The sequence below is a fragment of the Agelaius tricolor genome, unplaced genomic scaffold (genome assembly GCF_023055355.1).
Source record: "Agelaius tricolor isolate 1412-34295 unplaced genomic scaffold, bAgeTri1.0.p SCAF_1, whole genome shotgun sequence".
Classification (NCBI taxonomy): domain Eukaryota; kingdom Metazoa; phylum Chordata; class Aves; order Passeriformes; family Icteridae; genus Agelaius; species Agelaius tricolor.
Window position 1 is genome coordinate 107088407 of NW_027269261.1, and position 24243 is coordinate 107112649.

General features: G+C 34.9%; 1 protein-coding gene across 3 annotated transcripts in view; it reads left to right on the forward strand.

The window, feature by feature from the left end:
- The window catches only part of GRIK2 (glutamate ionotropic receptor kainate type subunit 2), a 356681-nt gene that overhangs the window by 312197 nt on the left and 20241 nt on the right, over positions 1-24243 (forward strand). For all 3 annotated transcript variants that reach the window (XM_071446488.1, XM_071446497.1, XM_071446506.1), the window contains one exon: positions 4992-5217. In XM_071446488.1, coding sequence (XP_071302589.1) covers positions 4992-5217 — 226 coding nt within the window. The remainder of the gene's footprint in view (positions 1-4991; positions 5218-24243) is intronic.

Consider the following 24243-nt stretch of genomic DNA (forward strand, 5'->3'; position numbering starts at 1 on the left):
ATTCAGAGTTACATTAAGCTGTATCAAATATTTCCAGTAAGCTGATTCTACAACTTCTCTGAGCTACATGTTCCAATACTTAGTTTTTCTCATTGTGAAGAATTTTTTCCGTTCACTCAGAGAATTTCCCATTAGCAGCACTGGCTATTGCCTCTTATGCTGTCCCCACACATCCTAATGAAGAGAGTACCTTCAGCTTTTCTCTAACATTTCTTTAGGTAATGGAAGAAGGTGATTAGATTCTCTGTAAGCCTTCCATTCTAGGAAAAACACCATTTTATATAAATCTTTCTTTGTAAATTAAGATCTCCTATCTTCTGATCACTTTGGTGGGCACTGTCTAATTTTACCATTTCTTTGAACTCAGAGAATGAAAACTGGACAGAGTGTTCTTGGTGCGGCTTGAAAAATTCCAAGTATTGAGTGTTCTTGGTGCGGCTTGAAAAATTCCAAGTATTGAGGATTAATCACTTCCCTTGTTTTGGGTTTGGCTATAGTCTGCTGATATTGCCTGCAGTCTGCTTTCCTGCTGCAGAGATGGGCTGCTTAGTTATGTTCTGCTAGCTGTCTTCTTGGCATCATAAATCCTTTTCAACAAAGATTCACTCTCATCAGCCAATTTCCAGCCAGTATGCTTGGGATTACTTTTTCGCAGCATAGACTTTGAATTTATCTTTCTTAAATCTCATACATTTCCTGTTATACTAATTTCCAAGCCTTTTGTGCATGGTAGCTCTTTCAGTATTTCTGCCTCTCCTCTCTGTTTCATGTCATCCACAAACTTGATGAGGGTGCTTTCAGTACCATTTTCCCAACTGCTTGTAAAGATACTGAGTAGTATCAGGTCTAGGACTGACCCTTGAAGTAGTCAAATCTTGACAAGATGCTGATCTGGCTTGAGATGACTTTCTTTGCCATTTCTCTACCTGTAGCTGCTCCATCTGTCCAGTGCTTATCCTTCCAGGTTGTCATCAAAGATATTTTGAGAGACCATGTTCAACACCTTGATAAGGCTCATTTGTATTGATTTTTTTTTGAAATCTCTCTTAATATGTCGTTCTTTTTGTCAGTGCAAATGTGAAAGTGATGAGCTTGGTGAAGTCATTCAGAAGTGACACTTCATAGTTTGCCCATTACATAAGGTCAGCATGAATGGGCATTGTTCCTTTAACTTTAAAAAAATCCATGAATCAACTTTAAGAATAGTGACTTGTGTCCACTAAGCATGAAATGCTCAGGAAAACAAAAGTAACAAAGCTGTTAGACTCTTAAAGAGAGAATACTATTAGTATTAGTAGTAGGATTGGGAATCTGTGGTTTTTTTTCCTCATATAATGATTGTGATGATGTAAATCTCATGTGGTGGAGAATGCTTTCATAAAATATATCAGTATTGGGTTGCTGATTTTTTTTACTTTTATCTCAAAATTTTATCTTAATTACCTTCAATCTTTCCTTAGTTACTAGAGACTTTTTTGAGTTCAAACATTGCATTGGTGAAAGCAAAGCTGAAGCATTTTCCGTGGCACCTAAATGCTTTTAGAAGCCAGGAAAGAAGTTGTAAGCTATCATTAAAATAAAAATCTCCATTAATGGATCTGTAATTTTTCCTTCATAGAGAAATGTCAGAATTAGTCTGGCACATTTTTACTGTGCATTTATCCGCTCTTGACTTGTATTATGAAGTCTGCTTCAAAGTACTTTGATCCTTGTTTATTCTGTCATATTTTCAACATTCTGATATTTTTCTAACCTTGTGGTCCAGAGTCCCGCTGCTCAGATATTTCTTTCCAAGCCAGTGCTCCAGGATGGAGCAGTAAGTAACACATTACTGACAATGACTCATTCTGTTTCCAGACTCATATTTATACATAGCATTAGACTATGACTAACTTAGAGCCTTTGCCATGGTTCCATTTGTGGTCCCTGACAAGCACAGTTATCTTCCAATGATTAATTCATGAATGCTGAGTGTGACACTGACAGTATCCTCTGAATGTCATTTGTGAGAGCTAACATTTTATGCATCAGGTTTGATGCTGAGTTTCTAGATTTGCTTAATCTTTTCATTTCCAGGTTTCCTAGTAGTTAGTTCTCTTTTTTCTTCCAGTGAAATTCAAGGCATAGGCAGCTTTCTTACATCTTTAGCATTCCTGAGGGAACGCAAGCATGGTAAATCATGTCACCACAAGTTATCTCATACAAACATCATTTCCAGTTCATTTCAAGTTAGGTTGGATTTCCCGACAGTGATTTCCAGTTAGATGAAACAATATGGTGAACTAACCCAGATAAAATAATACACTTCATTGATGGAGAATATAGGTTGATTAACCAGATTGATTTGCACATAGTGAAAGAAGGTGGAAAAATAATGTAAATTACAGCATCTGCTTCTAACAGTATGAATGATACAGTCATAACCACAGGAAGCATGTTGGAGTGTCATTATCTTTAATTCAATGTCAAATGGGCCCCTGATGCTTTTCATTGTTCTGACTTCTTGATTTTCATCAATGAGTCTGCTGAGTATTTTGGCAAACACAGGATAACTATTTGTGGTTATATTTTCCTAAATCAAATGACGAAGGTTTTTTAATTTAAGATTGAAAAAAAAAGCTCTTGTGCATTAAAAAAGGCAAAAAAGCAAATATAGGGTTAAAAATTAGAATGGCCCTATTCCCTGGCATAATTTCAGCTTTTAGAGGTGGAAGAAAGTAGTGCAAAAGCATTCACTTTTTGTGCGCTTTCTCTCATCCTCGTCAGCTTACAGTGGTGAGTCATGTGCAGTGGTATTCTAGGTTTTGTGTTCTCTTCTTCATTAATTGTGTGTAGACTGTTTGAATGTTTTCATTTCATCTTAATTATTCCAGTAAATGAGCTGTCCTGTGCAGGAGCTTTCTCTGATTTTGTTGATGACTTTTTCCCTTTTTTTTTCAATAGTAGCAGTGGCTTCATCCTAGCTGATTAAATCAGTCATCATAATATGAACACTCTGTCCTTTAAAGGATATTGTATTTTTTTTCACATGTTCTAATGATTGAGTAGAAAGCAACCATTCCCCTTGCTAATATTTTTTCATCCTTGAGTTTATTTTTTTCTCAACAAAAATAGAAAAATACATATGTATTACAGTTCCTTCTATTTTTTTTTTCTTGTTGTATCTCATTTGCCTTTTCCTTGCTCCCCCCACCATGTGTCAGCAATGTGCATCTAACCATTTGCTAGAATTTTTTTCTCTGCCACTGTTTTATATTTCTCAGATTACTTATTGTAGCTAAAAAATTTACTGGGGTACAGACTGTATGATAAAGGAATTAAATAAGGGTTCTTGGTAAAATTTTGCAAATATTGAAAAACATTTATTTCCACCCATTATACATTAATTTAGATTCCTACAGAGCTGATATGCATTTCTTGAAGTATATTATGCTACAATGAAATATTAAATGCTTGCAAGAGTTATTTGATTGAAAACAAAAAACAAACCCTATGAGGAGAGACCCTGTTTGGTCATCTCTATTCTATATGGTCACAGAATACTCTGAAGAGAAATGCTTTCCCCTTTCATTGTTAACTAAAATCTTTTGCAATCAGGCCCAGATTATGTTCAGTACAATAACAATGTGCAAAATTCAGAGCCCTAAAAGTCCTCAGTTTTGTTAGGATTGACACTAGACTTAGCCCAAATGCTTGGTTTCTTAAGTCCCCAGGCATAGTGAAAGAGCTCTTGGATTGTATTTCAGAAGGGGGACATAGTAATCTCTTGTTTTCAAGTAAATGTTCTTTTTCATTCCACATACACTTCAAATTCTCTTTTGGGTCAGAATTTCCGTCTGTCAATCACCTGAACTTCAGAAATGTTTGTAGTGTCAATCTTTGATTCTTCCAGATCTGATGGCAGAAATATGTTTAAGGGTGACATCAAAAGAGGAAAGACACCTTAAAAAGTCTGATTATGCTAGTGTTTATGTGATATTTCTACATTTTATTTACAAGGCAAAATTTAACATTACAGAACATTTCCTGATACATCTTGAGTTTGCAGTGCTATTAAACAGATGGGACAAATGTGGTGTAAAAGGTTCAGTATGTCTAATAAGTTAAATTTATCCAGTCATTATGATCTCTTAAGCACTGTGTTTTACAAAAAATGAAAGAAGATAATTACCTTCTTTTTAAAACAACTCAGGTGAAAAAAAGGAAGCATGTCCTCTGTAGTTACACAGCATCAACTACTGACTCCTTTGTCCCAAATTACCCTTCCTACCACAACAGTTCTTTGTATTCTGAAAATATTAAATCAGAAAACACATATTAATTTTTAGGACTTCCAGTGGTCCATTTCTGTAGGGCAAGCTAGCCTTATTATGACCTGAGAGTGATATTACCTCTCACCTAAAATCTTTCTCCAAGTATTTTTGTCATGTACAATAGGTAAAATGTTATCTGCTTCACAAATGTTATCTCCTTCACAACTGTTTCCTCCATACACTGTCATCTGTGAGTGCTTTGATTACTTCAGATTGCCACACTATGCATTAGGTTTTCAGAACTGTTCAGCTGAGTGATTGAAATAAGAGCAAAATTTCACTTTTGCTAGAATCCACAGATTCTCCTACAAAACTTAACAACATAGTTTATTATCTTTGCTAGAGTGAAATACTTAATAGTTTTCCACTGACCTGAAGCACTTGTAGGCCTTCCTCCTGCATAAAAACATATAAACAATAAAAATGGATCAACAATAGATATTTCACATTCGACAGTTGGGACTGTCTAGACAAACTGGACTGTCCAGTTGCTAATTTTAAATGGAGAAGATGAGAAGTACAAATGAGATGAAAGACACAGATATCCTTAGAAAATTGCCTTGGTAAAACCTGACATAGTAAAACCCGAGAGGAGGGCAATGTGCAAATTGAGAGTTTGCTTTCACTCATAGAGGCATATTATTCTTACTCATATTGCATTTAATATTTGTCTTTCAGAAATCCAAAATCTCCACTTATGACAAGATGTGGGCCTTCATGAGCAGCAGGAGGCAGTCAGTACTTGTCAAAAGTAATGAAGAAGGTATCCAACGCGTGCTTACCTCTGATTACGCATTTCTAATGGAGTCGACAACCATTGAGTTTGTCACACAGAGGAACTGTAACCTAACTCAGATTGGAGGCCTGATAGACTCCAAAGGTTATGGCGTTGGAACTCCCATGGGTAGGTGATATGCCAGCCACTTGTTCTCTGTTCATTAATCTTAGTTCCTTCACCAGCATGGGAAACATACCATACACCATTCCTTTCTCTACATTGCCAGCATTCACCTTTATTTTCTTTTTTCCAACCAGGCACAATACATATTTTGTCAAATTTTATGGATTTTATTGTATTTTCCAAAAAGAAAACAGTTGTTTATAAATAGTTGTATATTTTCATATGATAAATTTGTCTTACATGGTGCCTTCCATATGTTCAACAATAACAACAGTACTGTTCACAGTACTGTTCAGTACTTTATTTTATAAAAAGAAAAAAGTTTTGAATATTTTGATCTCTGTGTTTAGAGAATGAAGTCCTGGTAGTGGAAGGCTTGCATTAGCAAGTGGGGCTGAGTCTTTAAAGAGGGCTAATCGCTGAGATTGCTAAAAGAGGATGAAAAGATTCCATACCATGCCACAGACAAAGCAAATATTGATTTACCCTTGTGGAATATGTGTTTGCATATTGGCTTGGATATTTCAATCCTTTAAGTATTTTCCAGGTCAGCTGCTTTTTACTAAGTAGAAAACATTAGTTGCAAGATTAAAAGCCAACTACAGGTATTAGCTCGGTTGTAGCTTGGCTCCTAGAATCCACAGAAGGGGATTCAGCAAGAACTGAATGCAGTGATTTATTCAAGGACATGAGGTGAAGATCCAGCATTAGATTTCAGGATAGATGGGAATGAAAATAGTGTCACACAGAGAGTGTGAGTACCATACAATAATTCCACTTAGTATTATAAGGTGGTTCTATTGACTTATTTATCAAGTAAATACTTATTTAAACCTCAATTTGAACAAGAATTTATCATTTTGTCATTGATGTGGATATATTTTTATTTTTTCTCAGATAGGTCTTTAAGTTTGGTATTGTTTTCATCTGTGTTAATAACATATGTTAAATCATTGCACTGGTAAAGTTGTGTCCAGTACTTTAATTAAAGCACATGGAAAGTAATTTTAAGAAATAAATTTTAAAGAGGTACCTAGTATTATCAAATACAGATTCGCCTATATATTGGATATATTTACTGCTACTTCAATAACATCTCTGAAATTTTCACTATTTCAGTAATTTTCTATGTAACAGACACCTGCTGAAGAAGTTATGATTCTGTTCCCTCTGTCTTTGAACAGTTTGTTGTTAGGAATATAGTTTTGATTCATACCAATTTTTCCACCCCATTCTATTGCGGCTCTTGTATTGCTGAATATATTCTATAGATGTGCAAGTGACAGAATGGACTGAACTTCAGACCTGCTGGTCTTTTTGGCATCTTATATTTTCTTATTTATAAACCTTTGTGTTATTTTGAGTATAAAGCCCACCTTTCATTTAGGTTTAGTATGAAAAAAAATCAAATCTTAGGGATATTTTATAATAATAAATAATAATCTTTAAATAAGCTGCATGCAAACTTGTGAAGCATCTGAGGCATGCCCCAGAAATTTAAGTGAACATTGAAATGTCAAACTGATAGAAATCAGAGAGAACAAAACACTCTAGAAATTGTTCAGTTTATGTGTAAGTCAGAGAAGCATCATAAACACCAGAGAAAACAGCTTTAAAACAATAACAAATTCAGGATCAGAATTCTGAATGTTAAGTTTAGGGGAAGAAATATTGAATGTAAAGAGCCAAGGCAGTTGAGTAAACTTTCTGTAGGTCTTTGTTCCCTACTTTATATGGGGACAGAAGGCACTATTTATTTACTAATTTTGAGTTACATCAGATTCATTATTCAGCTCTTATTCATCCACAAGATTCCAAGTAAGAAAAAATTACCTGTGTCAAGAGAAAAAATAGTGTTGTACAAGGGGATATGTGAGCGGACAGTTGTCTTGAATCAAGATGAAGCAAATAGAGGACATACCTGCAGGAATCAGCAGTCACCAAAGGAGGTAAAATAAGAGTTAAAAACAGTCTTAAACTTAACAAAAGCAGTTAAAGAAAGATCTGAAAAAAACATGACAGCTTCATAAGGGGAAATAGAACAGAATGTAAAATAGGATGTAAAGTAAAATTTTTCACAAAAGAAATGAAGGTAGAAAAAAACAGATCTAGGGCTTTCCCAAAACATCTAAGAATAAGAGATTAATCCAATATTTCAGCAGTATCTATGAAATGCTGTTGAGAGAGCTGACATTTATAATGGGTTTATATCTTGTGTATTAGGTGCACAGTCTCAGAAGAAAGGGATTGTGCAACCTCTGCTAGAATGATGCATAGTTTGCACATACATTTGAAAGGAATCCTTACGAAGAAGCATTCCCATGATGTCTGTCAGAATAGTTTTGTTAAATATTTTGCTTTATTGGAGCTACAAAGTATTACAGAGCAGTGGATAATGCAAAATATTCTCATGCATTATAGCTAATCTCATTTCTACAGGGAAAAAATAATTCTGGAGACTTTAAAAGAACTAATGACTTGGTTATATCTATAGAAGTAGATTACATCATTATTTAATGACTATGAAAGGAGTTTATAGACATGCAACTGAGTAATATCTTTTTAGAGTTAATAATCCTACAAGTAACTTGTCAAGTGCTTGGAAAACTGCAGTGTAATGGCTTCACATACAAAGTATATGCTGCTGCTTTTGCCTGTTTGGGAGGCAACTTGTCTCCAAGAACAATACAGAACTATTTGCATTTATGGAATCATAGAATCACAGAATATGCTGTGTTGGAAGGGACCCATCGGGATCATTGAGTCCAACTCACGACCCTGAACAGGACACTCTAAAAATCACACCATGTGCCTGAGGGCATTGTCCAAACACTTGAAATCAGACAGGTTAGATGCTGTGGCCACTTCCTTGGGGAGCCTGTTCCAGTGCCCAACCACCTTCTGGGTAAATAACCATTTCCTGATATCAAACCTAAGTGCCCCTGATTCAGCTTCATGCTGTTTCTAGTCTTGTCACTGGTCACCACAGTCAGGAGATCTGTCCCTGCCTTGTCTCTTCTCCTCATGAGGAAGTTGTAACTGCAATGGGGTCTCCCCTTCATCTCCTCCAGGCTGAACAGACCAAGTGACCTCAGCTGCTCCTCATAAAGCTTCTCCTCCAGACCCTTTACCACCTTGGTGGCCCTCATTTGGATGCTCTCTAATGGTTTAATGTCTTATATTGTAGTGTCCAAAACTGCCCCCAGCACTCAAGGCGAGGCCACCTCAGTGCAATGCGGAGCAGAGCAGAGCAGAGCAGGACAATCCCCTCCCTTGCCCAGCTGTGATGCTGAGCCTGATGCCCCCAGGACACTCCAGGATGGCCCTCCTGGCTGCCAGGGCACTGCTGGCTCATGTTTCACTTGCCATCAACCAGGACTCCCAGCTCCCTTTCCACAGTGCTGCTCTCCAGACTATTTATCCTTAGTCTCTACGCACAACCAGGGTTGCCCCATCCCAGGTACAGAATCCAGCACTTGTCCTTTTTAAACTTCATATAGTGTTACAGGCATGGTGTTGGTAAGATATACATGTCATCTGCAAAATTTGCAAAAAATCCGGTTTATCACCAGGAGCAGTGGCTTGAAATTGCGGAAGTTTTAGCACATAAGGTTAAATTTGCAGGAAGCAGTTGTTACAGATCTTAGGTTGACTGCAGTAGAAAGGATATGGTTACTTTTGGAGAACAGCACCAAAGGAAGTAGGTGCAACATATCTTGATTATTTTGAAGATAATTGAATAATAATTAGTGAGAAAATAATTTGCTTGGGTTTAAGCAGCTACAAAAATAAGATCTAAAAGCTTTCCTAACAGAAAAGTATTCTATCAGTTTATGACAAGATAATCACTTGGAAAATGCAACCAAGAAAATATAGTCCCAGTTTAGAGTACTGCAGTAAAGGTTCTTTGCTCATGATGCTAATATTTTAAATTTAGAGAAAGAAAGTTGCACAAGATTAGGAGAAAAAATACCCCAAAAACCCGTGGATCAGGAAGTACATGGGTATCAGTTCCTTCCCAAAAAATTGGAGAAGCAAACTATGAGTTTACATGATTATTTTATTTCCTCTAAAAGCATTAGTGAAGTAAAGAAAGTTTAGATTGCTAAAATGTAACTTTGAGGGAGGAAAATGGAAACAATGTACTTTTGGCGCAAAATAGGATTGTCAAAATCAGCACACATCTTTAAAATCAACAAGATACAGTGATACTTGAAATAGGTGTAAAGCAGAATTCTGTGTGGTATCTTTGGAGTAGTGAAATATAAACGAGGGAGAGTGAAATATGAGCTAGGGAGAATTTGGTAAATTATGCATACAATGACTGATTCTCACGATATAAGTTTTTAAATTAAAGTTTTGTATGCACCAGAATTAATTTTTGGTCATCCACTTCTGATGCTAGGCTAAAAAAAAACCAAACTTGATTTATAAGGAAAAGAGAACAACAGGCCCGGGATGAGATGCCTTATAGCAACTGATACTTTGGAGCAGATAAGGGAGAACCTTGTAATGGGTTTTGTTTGTTTTGTTGTCTATCTTTGCAACATTGTTTATAGCTTTGTAACCAAGAGTATAATAATTGCTCCACTAGAGAATGTTTGTTTGATTTTTTTTTAATCTTCCAGTTTGAAGATCCACATGCAAGGGATTTTTATTTGCTTTATTCTGGCATGTTTTATGCACTATTTTGTCAGGTGTGTGTTCTCTATCAGTGAATCTGACAGAGGAAAATTATTTGCATATTATTGTCAACATGGTGTTTAGTTGCTTTCTAATTTCTATCACATAATAATTATATGTATAGATATTATCCACAGTTATCTTTTAGAAATGCACATGAGTATCTTTTAGTGGTTGGAATTTGTCTTTGTGGGGGCATTCACCTCATCATCCAATATTGATGATCAAGGGAGGAATGAGGGGTGGGAAGGAGGGAAGAAGAAAGAGTGAAAAGACACAAAAAGACAATTAACAAAGGTGTAGTGGGAGAGGAGGAGGGAGGGAGAACAAACCCTTTGGGTATGCAGGGCAACTTATGCTTCCCATTACAGATAATCTGAAGTGTTTATTATCATTTCCAGTGTTTCAATTTCCCGTTTCATCATCATGCTTGTTTAAAATTTGGGTTGTTCTTGAATATAGCCCAGTTGGGCCTAAATTTACAATTGCAATGAGCTCCTAAATGTTTATGATACATCCAAACGCTTATGGTCATCCTATCAAACAGATATTGCAGCATTATTTTCAAGAAAACCTGGACTATCCAGCAAACTACTTTTTTATGTCTTACTGGAACACAGTTAATGTGAATTTCCTATGGTCAACATGCTGTAAAACACGGTAATATTAAGTGACAAATGCTACATTATAATGACTATTTATTAAGATATTTGCTAATATGAACCATGTGGAATGTTAGAAATATAGTTTTTATACGCTTTATGCTAAAGCCTTAATACTCTGTGAAGCGACTTTCTCCTATTTTTCATTTTTTGTTTTTGGTTGGTTGGTGTTTTTTGTTTGGGTTTTTTTTTCTTTTGGTTTGGTTTTTTTGTTTAGTTCTTTGGGGTTTTTTTGTTTTGCTTGTTTTTGTTTTTTCATTTGTTTTTTCCTTTCAGTTTTCTACTTTCAAATAAGAAACACAGTTGAAATAATCTTTTGGAAAAATCATACTTCATCTCTCTGGGATGGTGTTTCAGGTTCTTATTTCTTTTCTAAATTCCTCTTTCTCTTCAGCATGTTTGACAGCAGGCTACTTCCCATCTGGCTTGGGCAGATTTTCTTCTGAATTGCCATTTGCTTCAGTGTTGAACCTGGAGCACATAGATGGCTGACAAGTGAATATTTGGAACTGATTCCACATGAATAGATCTACTGAGCATGCACCTTTCAGATGATCTGCCTTTACGCGGCAGATGAGGAGTATCCTGTCGGTGTGTGCCAGACGAACTCTGTGCGTGTGGAGATATATGCAAAGTAATGCCTTTGACATTTTGAAAATGACAAATGGTGTGTGTAAGTAATCTTGAAAATTGCATAAATTTCTTCTAGCTCTTGAGAAATACAAAATGGAAAATGGTATATAGCTATGGTGCATAGAAGAAATTAGAGCTGGTCATTTCTCTGATGTTTCTCTGTCCCCAAGCTGCAGAAAATTGCAGAATTAGATTAAGAGGGGGCTTTAGTGGTGTAGCAGTGATGTTCCTAAAACACCTGATAATGGTGAGGCAAAAAAAATTTGAGAAAAAGGTGAAATACCCATTTCTTTACCCTTTATTCCTTTGCAGTAAATACAATCAAATTCTGCTATTAATATCAATAATGCCTCAGTTGCAAAATATAATGAGAAGAATCTTTGAATATATTACATAATTCTCTTCACTTTTGCAAGGTTTTTGACTTTTCACTAGCTGTGGTCAAGTGGATCAAACCATGACTCTTCCAGAGCATATGACTCTTTGTGTCCCTGGCACTTCCATATTAATGGACTACCAAGATACCCTGAGAAATACTGGAAAGGGTTTAAGATTTAGATCTTTGAAAGCTAATTGTTAACTCAAAAATTGTTTAAAAAAAAACCAAAAAATTGCACTCCCCTGGCTATATAGAGACTCTTCACTGTTCTTTGGCACAAAATACATCTCTCAGGATAGGAATGATGTAAAGTGATGTATTTTGGGGTCAACATTTCCATCATTTCATTTCAAGTCTTATATAAATACTCGTTATACAAAGTTACAATAACTTGCAATAGTAACACAGATACAGTTATGAAAATTAATTCATATAAGTACATAAGATATATCTCCATGGGGGATGTTTATAAATTCACAATAGAAAGTTGGCAACTACTGTGATGTAAGAAAGTTATACCTCGCATGTCAAAAAGAAAGATGTAAGAGTAAAATCAACAGCATTCCAGCAGAAATGCATTGGCTGCAGACCCCAGATATCAGCACAGTCACTTAAGTTGAAAGCATGAAACAAAACTTCTAAGTTCTCACGTTCTGTTGACTCATGGGTGCCTTTTCCAGCAGTTTTCTTTTCTTTAAATTCAAATGAAATATCAAATAAAATGTCTTTTTTAACAGAAATTTTTACCTCTCACACGAAAAGCCATATTTTTCACAGTACATTGTTCTAAGAGATTTTCAAAATTGTGCCCACTCACAGATGAATTCCAAAAAATCTCTTTGGCCAACTAATGTAATATGCACATCACTTATGGTTCTTTATATATTTTTGCATAATGTAAACAATCTTAACATTTAAAAATTTTATTTTCGTAAAATCAGAACCAAGAGTGGGGTTAGTTTCCTTTCTTTCATAATTTTTTCAAATTTCAGTCAACTGTGAAGCATGTAATTAAAATGCTGTTTGGAGTTTGTGCATTTTGGAGACAGTAACATTCATATAATTTCATCAGTCACAGGATCTAGAAAGAGTATTTCACACTCCATTCACTTAAATTAAAGATTCCACTGCAGAAAAAAAGTAATTCAGACAATAATTTATGATCTGCTACTTGATAGCTTCTCTAGGAATATGACTTCATTAATTATTTATATTTATCTAAGCCATTAATAAATTAAATAAAATAGCATTCTTCCTACCTCAGTGGTAGGCTGCTGGATTCAAAGATAATTTAAACAAATAAATTGTTTAATCAGTGATTGTATGACAGTTAATTCTCATGTTGAATCTTGTAACTATGTATAGATTCAGCTGATTTATATTACCTGTTCCGTCTCTAGGGAGTGACCTGCAAGAAGTATTCACAGTAAAACTCTTTATATTATAATACAGATTTTTTTAGCTGACCTGACCATGTTCTTAATGCAGGTATTTTACAAAATATTTCACTATCTGTCTATTTTAAGGGCATGTTTCCAAATGTAGAAAATTATAAATCAGGCACAGTGGGGCATATAAATTACTCATGACAGATCTTTTAATAGATGCTTGTAATTTCAAAAACTATAGTTTAATATATTAAAAATACAAACAAATAAATTATTCATTTCCTAAATATGCAACAGCAAGTGGCAAGTGAAAAGAATAGTCTTAACATTCCCCTTAGAGTTTAGCCATCCTCCTTCCCTGCTGCATTTATTATTCCAGATGGATTTTTCAGCCTGGGTTTTTGTGGTGGTTTTTTTTTGGTGGGTTTGTTTTTTTTTTTTTTTTTGGAGGGGGTTGAGGGGGTTGTTTTTTTGGTTTTTTTTTGGTTTTTTTTTTTTTGTAAATGTCTAAAAATTAGTTTACTTTTGGTACTTGCCTGCAAAGTAAAAAGTGGGCAAAATAAGAGTAAATTCCCTGTAAATGCATGACTAGCACTTCATCATCCTATAGATGATGTTGTCCCCGATGTCTTGTCCAGCTTTTAAAAGACCAGAGCTTTGTTATTTGCAACAGCATACACAAATAGGATGTGTGGGAATGGCTTAAAGCTGCATCAGGAGAGTTCTAGACTGGATATTAGGAAGCATTTCTTTATCCAGAGGGGGGTCAAACACTGAAATGTACTTTCTAGAGAGGTGAAACCCCAAGCCTATCAATGCTTAAGAGACATTTGGACAATGCTTTTACCAATGTGCTTTTACTTGGTCAGCCCTGGACTGGCCAGTCAGTTGGACAAAATGATTGCTGTAGGTCCCTTTAAACTGAAATATTCTGTTCTGTTCTATTCCTTTGATACCATTTTTTATACAGTTCATTTATTTTTCCTTTTTTTCTTTCCCTTTCACTTTTCCTTTTTTCCCTTGTCTTTTCTTTTCCCCTCATTTTCTTTCCGTTTGCCTTTACACTTAGAGAAGGTTTCTAGATACACCAAAAGGGTTGGGTTGGCATGTTAGATTTTAATCACTGAATGTTCTCAACTTACTTCAGTATTCCCAGTATGTTTTAATGCACATAATCAGTCCAATTACATTACTTCAATGCTTACACTGTTCAGTTCTGAGAAAGTGCTTTCTTCTTAGTAAGAAGATGAAGTTCTTTGTTGCTTTTCCAACTGCTTTTTGAGGACAGACTTGAAGGAAAGATGTTTTTACCTAGAGAAGTGTTTGACAAGAAACTTTTACATGTGTACTGCTTCCATTCTATGGTGCTTTTCTTTGTTCCAGCACAGTTGCACAAACATTCCTGCACATTTCCAGCCAATCCCTCTAGTTTTAATATACTTCTATTAGAAAGAACAGGGATAGAATAGGGATAGAATAGATAGATAGGGATAGATAGGGATAGAATAGAATAGGGATAGCAAGGATTTAAAGATTTTGTGAACCAGATCATTTACTAAATTAAAAAAAAAAACCAAACTAACAAGCAAACCCAAAACCAACCAACCAACCAACCAACCAAAACAAAGCTCCCCAGGCATAACAGTTCTATTTCTAACATATGTGAATACAAAAGTAAGGCTGAATTTTCACTGTCATGTCAAACTGCCATTGGGCTGCTGCACTTTGCAAAAGCTGACAGCTATTTGAGCTGCTTTAGTGAACTGGACCAGCAGAATAATGTTCATCTTTTTTTTTCATGAAATTATTTTGCTTTATATTTGTCTACATAGCTGCTAATGAGGCTGGAAGTATTCATAGTATAAAGAAAGCAGTGATAGTAAACAGGGATATGGAAGAGAAAATGGGATTTCTGCATGGGCAGCTGTTAGGCCAAGTCTGAAGACAATCCTGAGAGACTTCCCTGCTTTCTGGTAGTTTCAAAAAGGTCTAATGTATCTCTCAGTAAGAGAAACAAAACAGTTGTAATTTAACAGATGTGAGTGGATGCAGTGCAAAGGGGAGGTGTCTAAGTGACTTCTCCATATGTTTAAAATTGTTATTTTCCCAATATCTTCCATTCATTCCATCTCAAAGTTTGAGGAACCTGAATATCATCCTCTTCACACTGGTGCTTCTTTTTTTAATCTTATTTTTTTTCTCCTGGAGGTCTAGGCTAAGAATCAAAGAACTTTATGGTAGCAAGAGAGCCACAAGAAATTATAATACTGGCTAATATTTAAAACATTAAAATAAAATTAAAAAAGGATCCCATTGATCCTTTCAAAAGTAACTGTTTGGAGTTTATAAATATTCCTTACTCTTTGAAGTTAAGTCCTGATTGTAGTTGAAGCTGCTTTCTGTATCCTGACATAATTCTCTTTTCACACTTCCACCAAATTTAAAAGGTGGCATATTTTGAAGGGTTGTTTTGAAAACTTTCCTTAAATCTCAGGCAAGACTAGAAAACAATGCCAGTGAGCACAATGACTAGCACTGAGCATTACTGGCACATTTATTTCAATTAATGCATACATTTAGCAGTCAGTGATCAATGTAGAATTTTAGATTTTTTTTTTCCAGGAGACACAGGTTTGGGTTTTTTTTAAATATTTTTTGTTACTTCTCTTAAACATCAACAGTTTTTTAAAATCAGGGTTCTATGTTGCCTTGCTTGAAGAAATAAAAGAAAAAAAACACCCTAGACTCCAGAGAGAGACAGCTAGTGAGATTTTCTTCTACTCTTCCTGTAATTCTGTTGTGTCTGACACCGGTGGGTAAATGGAAGGTCTATTCTTTTTACACATCTATGATTAAATATATTTATGTAAAACCAGCATAGCCACAAATATGAATGATACAGAAACCTTTCAAAAAGCAGTTTCAAAACTGAAAGGAATAACAGATAAATTATATATCAATTTAGTCCCTGAAGTTGTTAATAATATACTTGGTTGATGTAACTGAAACAAAATTCTACATATCTGAAAATAGTGAACAGTTTGGAAGTTTAAAATTTTCATTTTTGCAAATGTATTCCCAGATTTCCTCTGTAAAGTATGAAACCCATTCAACATTGGTTGTCAATTTAATCTTTGTTGTGATTTCAGAATCTGTAGGTATTTCCCCCTGATACTCTATGGGACACAGGATATCTGAGTCACCTTTGTTAGATGTTGTAAAGCACTGCTCCTGGAGAAAAGTTTCCATTTCACAGTCCAGAACTCTACTTTAAAACTGTGCATATTTTCTTATGTATATGTATACATATACCCTTAGTTAAAAAAAAAAGAATCACTTTGAATATGAATATAGGACATGCAAACACCTTCCCACTGCCTACAGTTTTCAAGACCTAAAGTAGCAGTAATAATAATAATAATAATTCTAGGCAATAATTTGTTTTTATGGTTAAGACACCCTAGATCTTTTGAAGCTACTTGTTACCATCAGACCATATATATTACATAACATGAGAAATTTTTACTGGTCTTTGGAGATGAGGCATATAAACAAATCTGTCTCTGTAGAAATAAATAGGAACCCAGGTACCAAGACAGACTACCTTTTTCTTATGCTTGCCTGCACTTAGTCCATAATCCTTCATACAATATGAACTGTAATATTCATCACTTATACATGCATAAAAGTGCTGAGCTTCAGTTCTCCTATAACTAAAACAAATTAATACATTTGTCTTCATTAGCTGAACATAATGGGAAAAAAAGGGGCAAATTATTTATTTTTATGCAGGTCAAGCCATGTATTGAAACTAATTTGAGAATTTCAACTGCCTGAGCAGTTAATTTATTATTTTGGAAATGTAAGACTGTGTAACTAACAGATTTGATGGAAGAACTGTTTTTTATAGTTGCCTCAGGATTATGAGCATATTGAAGCACTGTCTGGGAGGCATGCTGAGACTGAGCTTTATATCAACAAGGAATTGCCAAAACACTTAACATCCTGTAGTGTTTGTGGGCTGACTCTGCACTAGAGAAGAGGCTTCTAGTAGGAACTTACCAAACACATACAACCAAAGCAAACACATTATTAAAACTTCATGTTGATGTTATTGTGTCTAGGACATAATGTATGGTATTCCCAAATGTTGTGTCAATGGTCTAGGTAGGACTGAGTCATATGAGAAGCAGCTGAGAGAGCTGGGGTTGTTTAGCCTGTAGAAAATGAGGCGTAGGGGAGACCTTTAAGAAGGTTGGCCTTTTCTCCCAGGCAACTAGCAATAGGACAAGAGGAAATGGCTTCAAACTGCTCCAAGAGAGGTTCAGGTTGAATATGAGGAAGAATTTCTCTGCTGGAAGTGGTGTGTCCAGGGAAGTTGTGGAATCACCCTCAAAGTGTTCACAGGGCAACTGGATGTTGCACTTTATGCCATGGTTTAGTTGACAAGGTGGTGTTTTGTAAAAAATTGGACTTGATGATCTTGGAGGTCTTTTCCAAAATTAATGATTCTATGATTCCATGAGTCTACAGATTGGATTGACAAAGACTCATCTACAAATTTAAAATTTCTTTGGCCTGATAGACGCCCTTAATTAGAAAAAACTGGTGGATAACATCCCAGCACATGGTATTTCCATGGTTTGTAGTTAGATGAACCCAAGGCCACTTCACACTTCAGTTCATACCCATGATGAAACAGTTAATAGCAAGATATTAATTGTTTAGAGAATTTCCCTTATGGCTCGCCAAAGGATTGGGGTGTTCTGCAAGAGTGTGAAATGAGTTTTCAGGTGGGGCAGTTTTGTTATGACCTTACACTTGTATTTCAGCATAATCTTATCTGCCTGAGCAAAATCTTTACATGTACCAGAAGCACTTGTAGAATTTCTTTAGGCTTTGTTAATTCATCTGTTTATTGTTGGGTAGTGCTAGACAAAAATTTCTTTCAAAGGAGGCTATATTTGCAAACCATTCATATGTGAGTGTCACAGATTTGCAAGGTGAATTGAAAAAAGAAAGCACTGTACAAATATCAAATACTATTATCTGTGGCAAAAAATATCATTGATTTTCTCACTAGAGGTTTCAACAAAGATATCTTCCCATTCTGCAGCTGTGCAATCCAGCAGGGGTAAAGAGATAATAGTGTATTATGATAATGATCTTTTCAAATTTTCTGTGATGTTAAAAGGCATGAAGAGTCTATGAAAAATGTTACTATCACTCATTTATTTAATCTAAGAGATGTGCTTTAGAGCAGTTTATAATGATAGTTTGAGGAGTGGTTGAAAAAAACTTACCCTGTTTCAGAAAATAAAAAAGATATAGCTGGAAGGCTAACAAAATAATTTAACAATGATCTGAGCATTTAAAACAGTAAAAACAATCCATAAACTTCTTCATTTTGTTCAGGTTATCTTGATGCTACAAAAAGAAACTGTGTATTTAGTATTCAACCTGTTATTGTCATGTCTTCTTTGAATTATTCATTATAGGCAACAATTATCCTTTTTTGTTTTGTTTTATAATATATTCACTGTGAAGGACAGCTCTGTTTTAATCTAGTTGCAAATTAATATTTTTAAGTATGTTCTTTTCCCTGTCCTAAAGCAATAAGCACTTATGAACATGTGAATTACTTAATGGCTACTGTACTTCCAACTCTCAAATATTCATCTAACCTTGATATATTTTGCATATTTATGTCTGGGAAATTAATATCTAATAAATCTCAACTACATCATCCATCTTGGTTACATTTCAGCTTTATATACCTACATAAACTTTAAACCAATGGTTCCATAAAGAAATGACCAGAAATTAGCCTCAGCTGGGAATTGGTTACGAGTGGGAGGAAGTGAAAACAATTAGAGAATACGCCACCTGAGAAAGTGTTTTGATTACATTTAGCATAAAATATTGATTTTAAGTGTTCCCTGATTTACCAGACACTTGTCTTTTCCAAGCCATACATGTACCTCAAAGATGAATACATATATACATACATATAAATATATATATGTGTATATATGTATATATGTGTGTGTGTGTACATGTTCAGATACATATATAGATACATATATATATATGTGTAAAGGTATAATGAGCAGGTTTGGTTTGGATTTTGTCTTGAATGTTTGTAGTTTTAATTTAGATATGGGGTAATTTATACTGCTAAAATCTAGTTAGACAGTAAATATCTACTGAGGACTTTCCATTATAGTAACTGCAACTTAATGAATATTTTCTGTTTACTCCAGAAAATATTGTTTATCTAGTTTATCAGAAAATACTGTTTATCTAGTATTAAAATATTATAATCCTAATAGATTAGGTAATAGAAAGTATCTTGGTTAAAAATAAGAATCTACAAACACTGATTTTTTTTCATCAAAAAGTTGATTTTGAAAACAGAGCCAGGGACTGGGAACAGATAGAATTCCTCTTCTTTCTTCATGCATTTCTTGGAGGTTTTAGAACCCATAGATAGGAAGAATGACCCAAGCTACATTGACCCTTCTTTCTGTTGCTTCCTCCCCATCCTGCTTAGAGAAGGTAAAGAAGGTTAGGGAGCTGAGATGGCTGTACAAATACATTTCTGTGGTGATAAAATAAGGGCTTCTCCTGTAGCCAGCCCCTAATACTTTCCTACAGCATGTAATAACTGTGACTGTCAGTCCTTATTGCTGAGTGCTGACTATACTCTATATGCCTGGAAGGTTTTTCAGTCCCTGTGATATATGAGGCTGTAGGAAATAGTTTTCCATGGTGCTTCATAATCTGAACATCTACTCCACAGTTAGGTATAAACTTTCCATGTTGTTTCTGTCCTGCATATGACTGCAGTATGCATGACACTTGTGAGAAACTGAATTCCACAGAGTGTGTGACCAACTGTGTCCTAGGAAGGATTGTCTGTTCCAAAGGACTGGGCTGTATTTTGTCTTGTAAAAGTAAAAGGAAACCTTTACCATAGTAACAGATGAGCGGGGACAACAGACCAATACAAACCCCAAAACTTTCAAGTATGATATGACTAAGCACCCAAGAACTTTGGTGGCACAACATTTAGACTGTGGTTCTTGGTAGGGCTAAGTGATTGGATAAGAGAGATGCTGTTAAGCTAAAACTTAAATGATTCACCCATTCCCAGTAGTATAAATGGTGTTAATCAGCATTCTTATGGAAATTTCAGGCATGCTTAACTGGAGTGAGATTGTGACTGCAGTATATTGTATTTACACACAGACTATCTTTAGGACAGATAGATCAAGGTGGCATAATCACAACAGGAATGGGTTCATGCTGAAAAACAAACTCAAAACAAATATGACATAACTCTCCCATTCTACTAAAAGAAGTTCTAAATTATCTTAATTTTGTACCTAAGTTCTGAATGTGATGGTGTATTCCTAACAACCTTTGTCTTTTGCTCAGGCCAAATACACAGAATAGAAATAATGTTGCAAGATAAATAGAACTGTCTTGGGATTATTAATAACAAAAGAAAAAAACAGAAATAAAAGGTGCTATCACTGTGTATTCAGAATGTATTTTTCCTATCCAGAAAATCAGAAGTAACATGTAAGTGTGTCCTGTGGGCATATTTAAAAGCACTAGGCAATTCATAGTCCTTCCTTTTGGTAAAGTGCCCCTGGCTCGATGGAACAAAAAATTTCCTGGCTCAAAATTTTCTTATCAAAGGAGTTAGCAGAATGTTGTTCTTCCTTTTGATTTACTTAAAGTCAAAATCAGTTCTACAGGTCCCAAAATGCTCCAACTGCTTTCATAGGATAGAATGAGTAAAACAGACTAAGAGTAACCAGGCAGGAGATTTTACTAAGTTAAAATCTAGTAGGAAGCTTTTTCAAAACCAGTTAGATCAGCAGAATTTCAAAATACTAATCTGTATGCAGTGAAGCCTCAATATAAAAATCTTATGTGTTCATAATTTATGTTTAAGCATATCATTATATGCATAAATCTTTACATGTTGAGACTTCAGGGCAGAAAACATGTCTATGTATAGCTTCTGCAGTAACTCTGGGAGACTGTTATTTTTGTAGAGATGTTTTAGAAAAAGGTGTTTTATGCAAATTTTCATTTTTATTTTAAACTTTTGTAAGCAGGTAACTGCAATAAGAAATTATTGCTTCCCCTCTGGAGGTTGTTGAACCTGTGCAGGAAGGAAGAAACACCCCTATAATCTATAACAGAAGGGCTTAAAATTATTCTGGCAGAAATTCCCATTCCTGCAAACAGGAGCTAGAGAAGGATCAGTATATAATTTATAGATTATATTCTGTAGATCCTCCAGTCTTTTATGGTAATAAATAATCAGGTGATAGGGAAATAAAAGAGGTAGAAACCAACAAAAGAGAGAAGAGAAAAAGTCAGATATTTCCATACTGGTCCTTTGTCTGTCTCTTCACTCAGTGGAATATTATGCACTCACTTTTTTCCCCTGATTTTGGAACAGCATTTTAAAAATCACTCTCTCTTCCCTCCCTGTTTTCCCTCCATGCACAGACTTGTAAGATTGGTTTTGTTTTCGACTGCTTTGTCTTTGTACTGAAGGTTGAGATGTGAAGTTTCTATTTCCTCATGTTCCTATTTCCTCCTCTTCCTTTTATTTTTCTTTCTTTTTTTTTTTCCCTTATGCTTTATTACTTCATTCTTATTCATACTGTAGGTATTTCGAAAATTCATTCATATATATTGACTGTGAGTATTAGAGTTTCTATTTTGCTTTTATGGCTTTTTTGTTTTTGTTTTGAACACTAAATTCTCTTTAAAGAGGATTTAAATAAAATTATATTAAACACTTTAGATTTAAAATGTAAATGTAAAAAGTAGGACATGTGCTTCTTGCAACACCTCATGGTAGGGCTTGAGTCATCTTTCAGGCATGTGATGAAAGTGATAGAGAAAATTACCTGAAAATGTCAGAAATCTTTTGCATTTACTTGCTAACATTTTTCATTTCTGCAGGAAAAGCAGCTGTTACACCCAGAGTGTAATCTAGGTGCCTTGACCACATTCTCTATTTATTGCTTCTTACATTTTTATGCTACCATTGTCATCCACAGATCAGTCTGTGATACTTTTAGCTACTTCAGGTGCTTTTGGGTGGATTTTCCATTGCTGGGACTTACAGTCCTGTTTGTAAGAGAAAAAAAGCTGGGAGAAAATCTAGTCAGAGGAAATAATATTGTTCATATAGTTCCTTTGTTCTCTTAAGGTCTACTTGAGTAAGTATAAACAGAATTAAAAATTCCTTTTCTCAAAGTATCAGATTATTAGGTGTACTCACTATTTGCTGCAAAATGAAAACCTATGAATTTAGAACATTTTAAGTCCTTCAGAATCACAATAGAACTACAGCATTCAATGCTAGCTTTTTCATGGGTATAAATTTTTAAATGCTTGATTTAACAGCAGCAATATATAATGCTTGTCATCCCACATTGATCCTGACTTGTGACAGGATCACTTCTCAGACAGTATATAAGGTATAACAAATATAAACATTGCAGTGGAAAGGCCCTGGAATCCATTCCAGAATAATTTGTGCAAAATTTTTCAAACCACAAATAGTATTACAATTACTATTGTACTGAATCACTATTATCTGTGTGTTTCTAATGCAACCTTCATAAACTTAACTAATTGTAGACTGTATTAGCCCATGCTTTATTGTTTCTGTCTATGAATTCCTCAGTTAATTAATTTTTTAACTTCTTCAAATAGACTAGAATTGTAAGTGTAAAAATCTGATCCCCAGAAAATATAAATAATACATGAAGAGTAGATGGCACTCACTATATTTAGACCAACAGAGAGTGTGGAAACAAAATGCAAATCAGTTTAATTAGAAAGCAGCCTGTCAGATCAGAAGACAGCTTAAACTGAGTCCAAGACTATTTCTCTGAATCTAATGTTATTTAAGTTGTTGTTGTTAAATATTTATATGCAGTGTAATGTTGAAAATATCCCCAAAAGATTACAGAATGCACTTACACTTCCCCAGGCTCTTGTGGACTAATCACTCCCTTCTTCCATCTGACCGAAGCAACATGTCAAGAATAGGGTTTTGCAGAACTCCAGCATAATCAGGATGGTCTGAAATGATGTGACTTGGGCCCCTGAATGCACAAAAGAGTAGAAGAGAGTTTGTTTTCCTTTCTTTATGCTTCCTGTGTAGTCCAGTGCAAACACAGTTTACCTCCTAGCACAAAATATCATCCTTTTCTAAGCGTAGATGATAAATGCACAATTCCTTGCAATTTCAATACTTTGAGGTTGGCTCTTCACACCTTTTATTCTTGAATAAAGGAAAAGGTGCTTTTGCATTTTGTAATTAGTTCTTTCTATGTTCTATAGTGGCACAGCAACTCTTTGTTATAAGCCTTCTTCTCAGGATAAGTTCTAGATATGTAAAAAGAATTTGAAGAAATAAAGAATAAGTTAAAAGAAATTTTTTAAAAAAGTATACATATTTTCCAACAGTTTCCAATAAGACTATAAAGCATCTTATCCATGCATTTCTTCAGTTCCTCACACCTGATCACAGTGCATAAAATAGTTAAACAGGCAGCATCTCTCTGGCAGATACAGAGGATTTTTTCCAAAGGTAAAAAGTTAATGGAAATGTATTTTATTACTCAGCTGAAAGAAACCCTAAAGTCTATAGCCAGTAAGTAGCATTACTATGATAGAGAGAAAAAGAGGAGGGATGCATTATAGAATTGCATTGACATGAACAGAAAGAGGGGATACCATGCCTTTTCATCCACTCTTTTTCTTCCTTTCCTGAGATTTCTTAACCACTTTAATGAAGAGTCTTTTGTTCCTGTTTTCAAAGGACAAGAAAAATGATGGCTTTGTTCTCTACTTAAACATTGCACAAGTCTTAACAGAGAAAGCACTTCTAACTGACATGATTTAGTCTCTAACATGCAGAAAATAAAAGCCCTCTTCATTGCCATTATTCAATTATCAATGTATATTTTAAAATACCCATTGAGAAGCCCTTATGCACAATGTAAAGAAAAAGAGAACAGATTACATACAAAGATATGACACCAGCCTTTGAACTACCCCTTGAAATATTGAAATATTAAAAAGCTACAAAATTATCCTGTAATTTTAAAATAATTAATCATGAGAAAGAAATACATCAAAATATGAGACTATACATCCCTGATATCCAAACACACTGAATATTATCCTTCTGAATTCTTGCTCCCTGGTACTGTTAATAAGTAAGTGCATGCTGAAA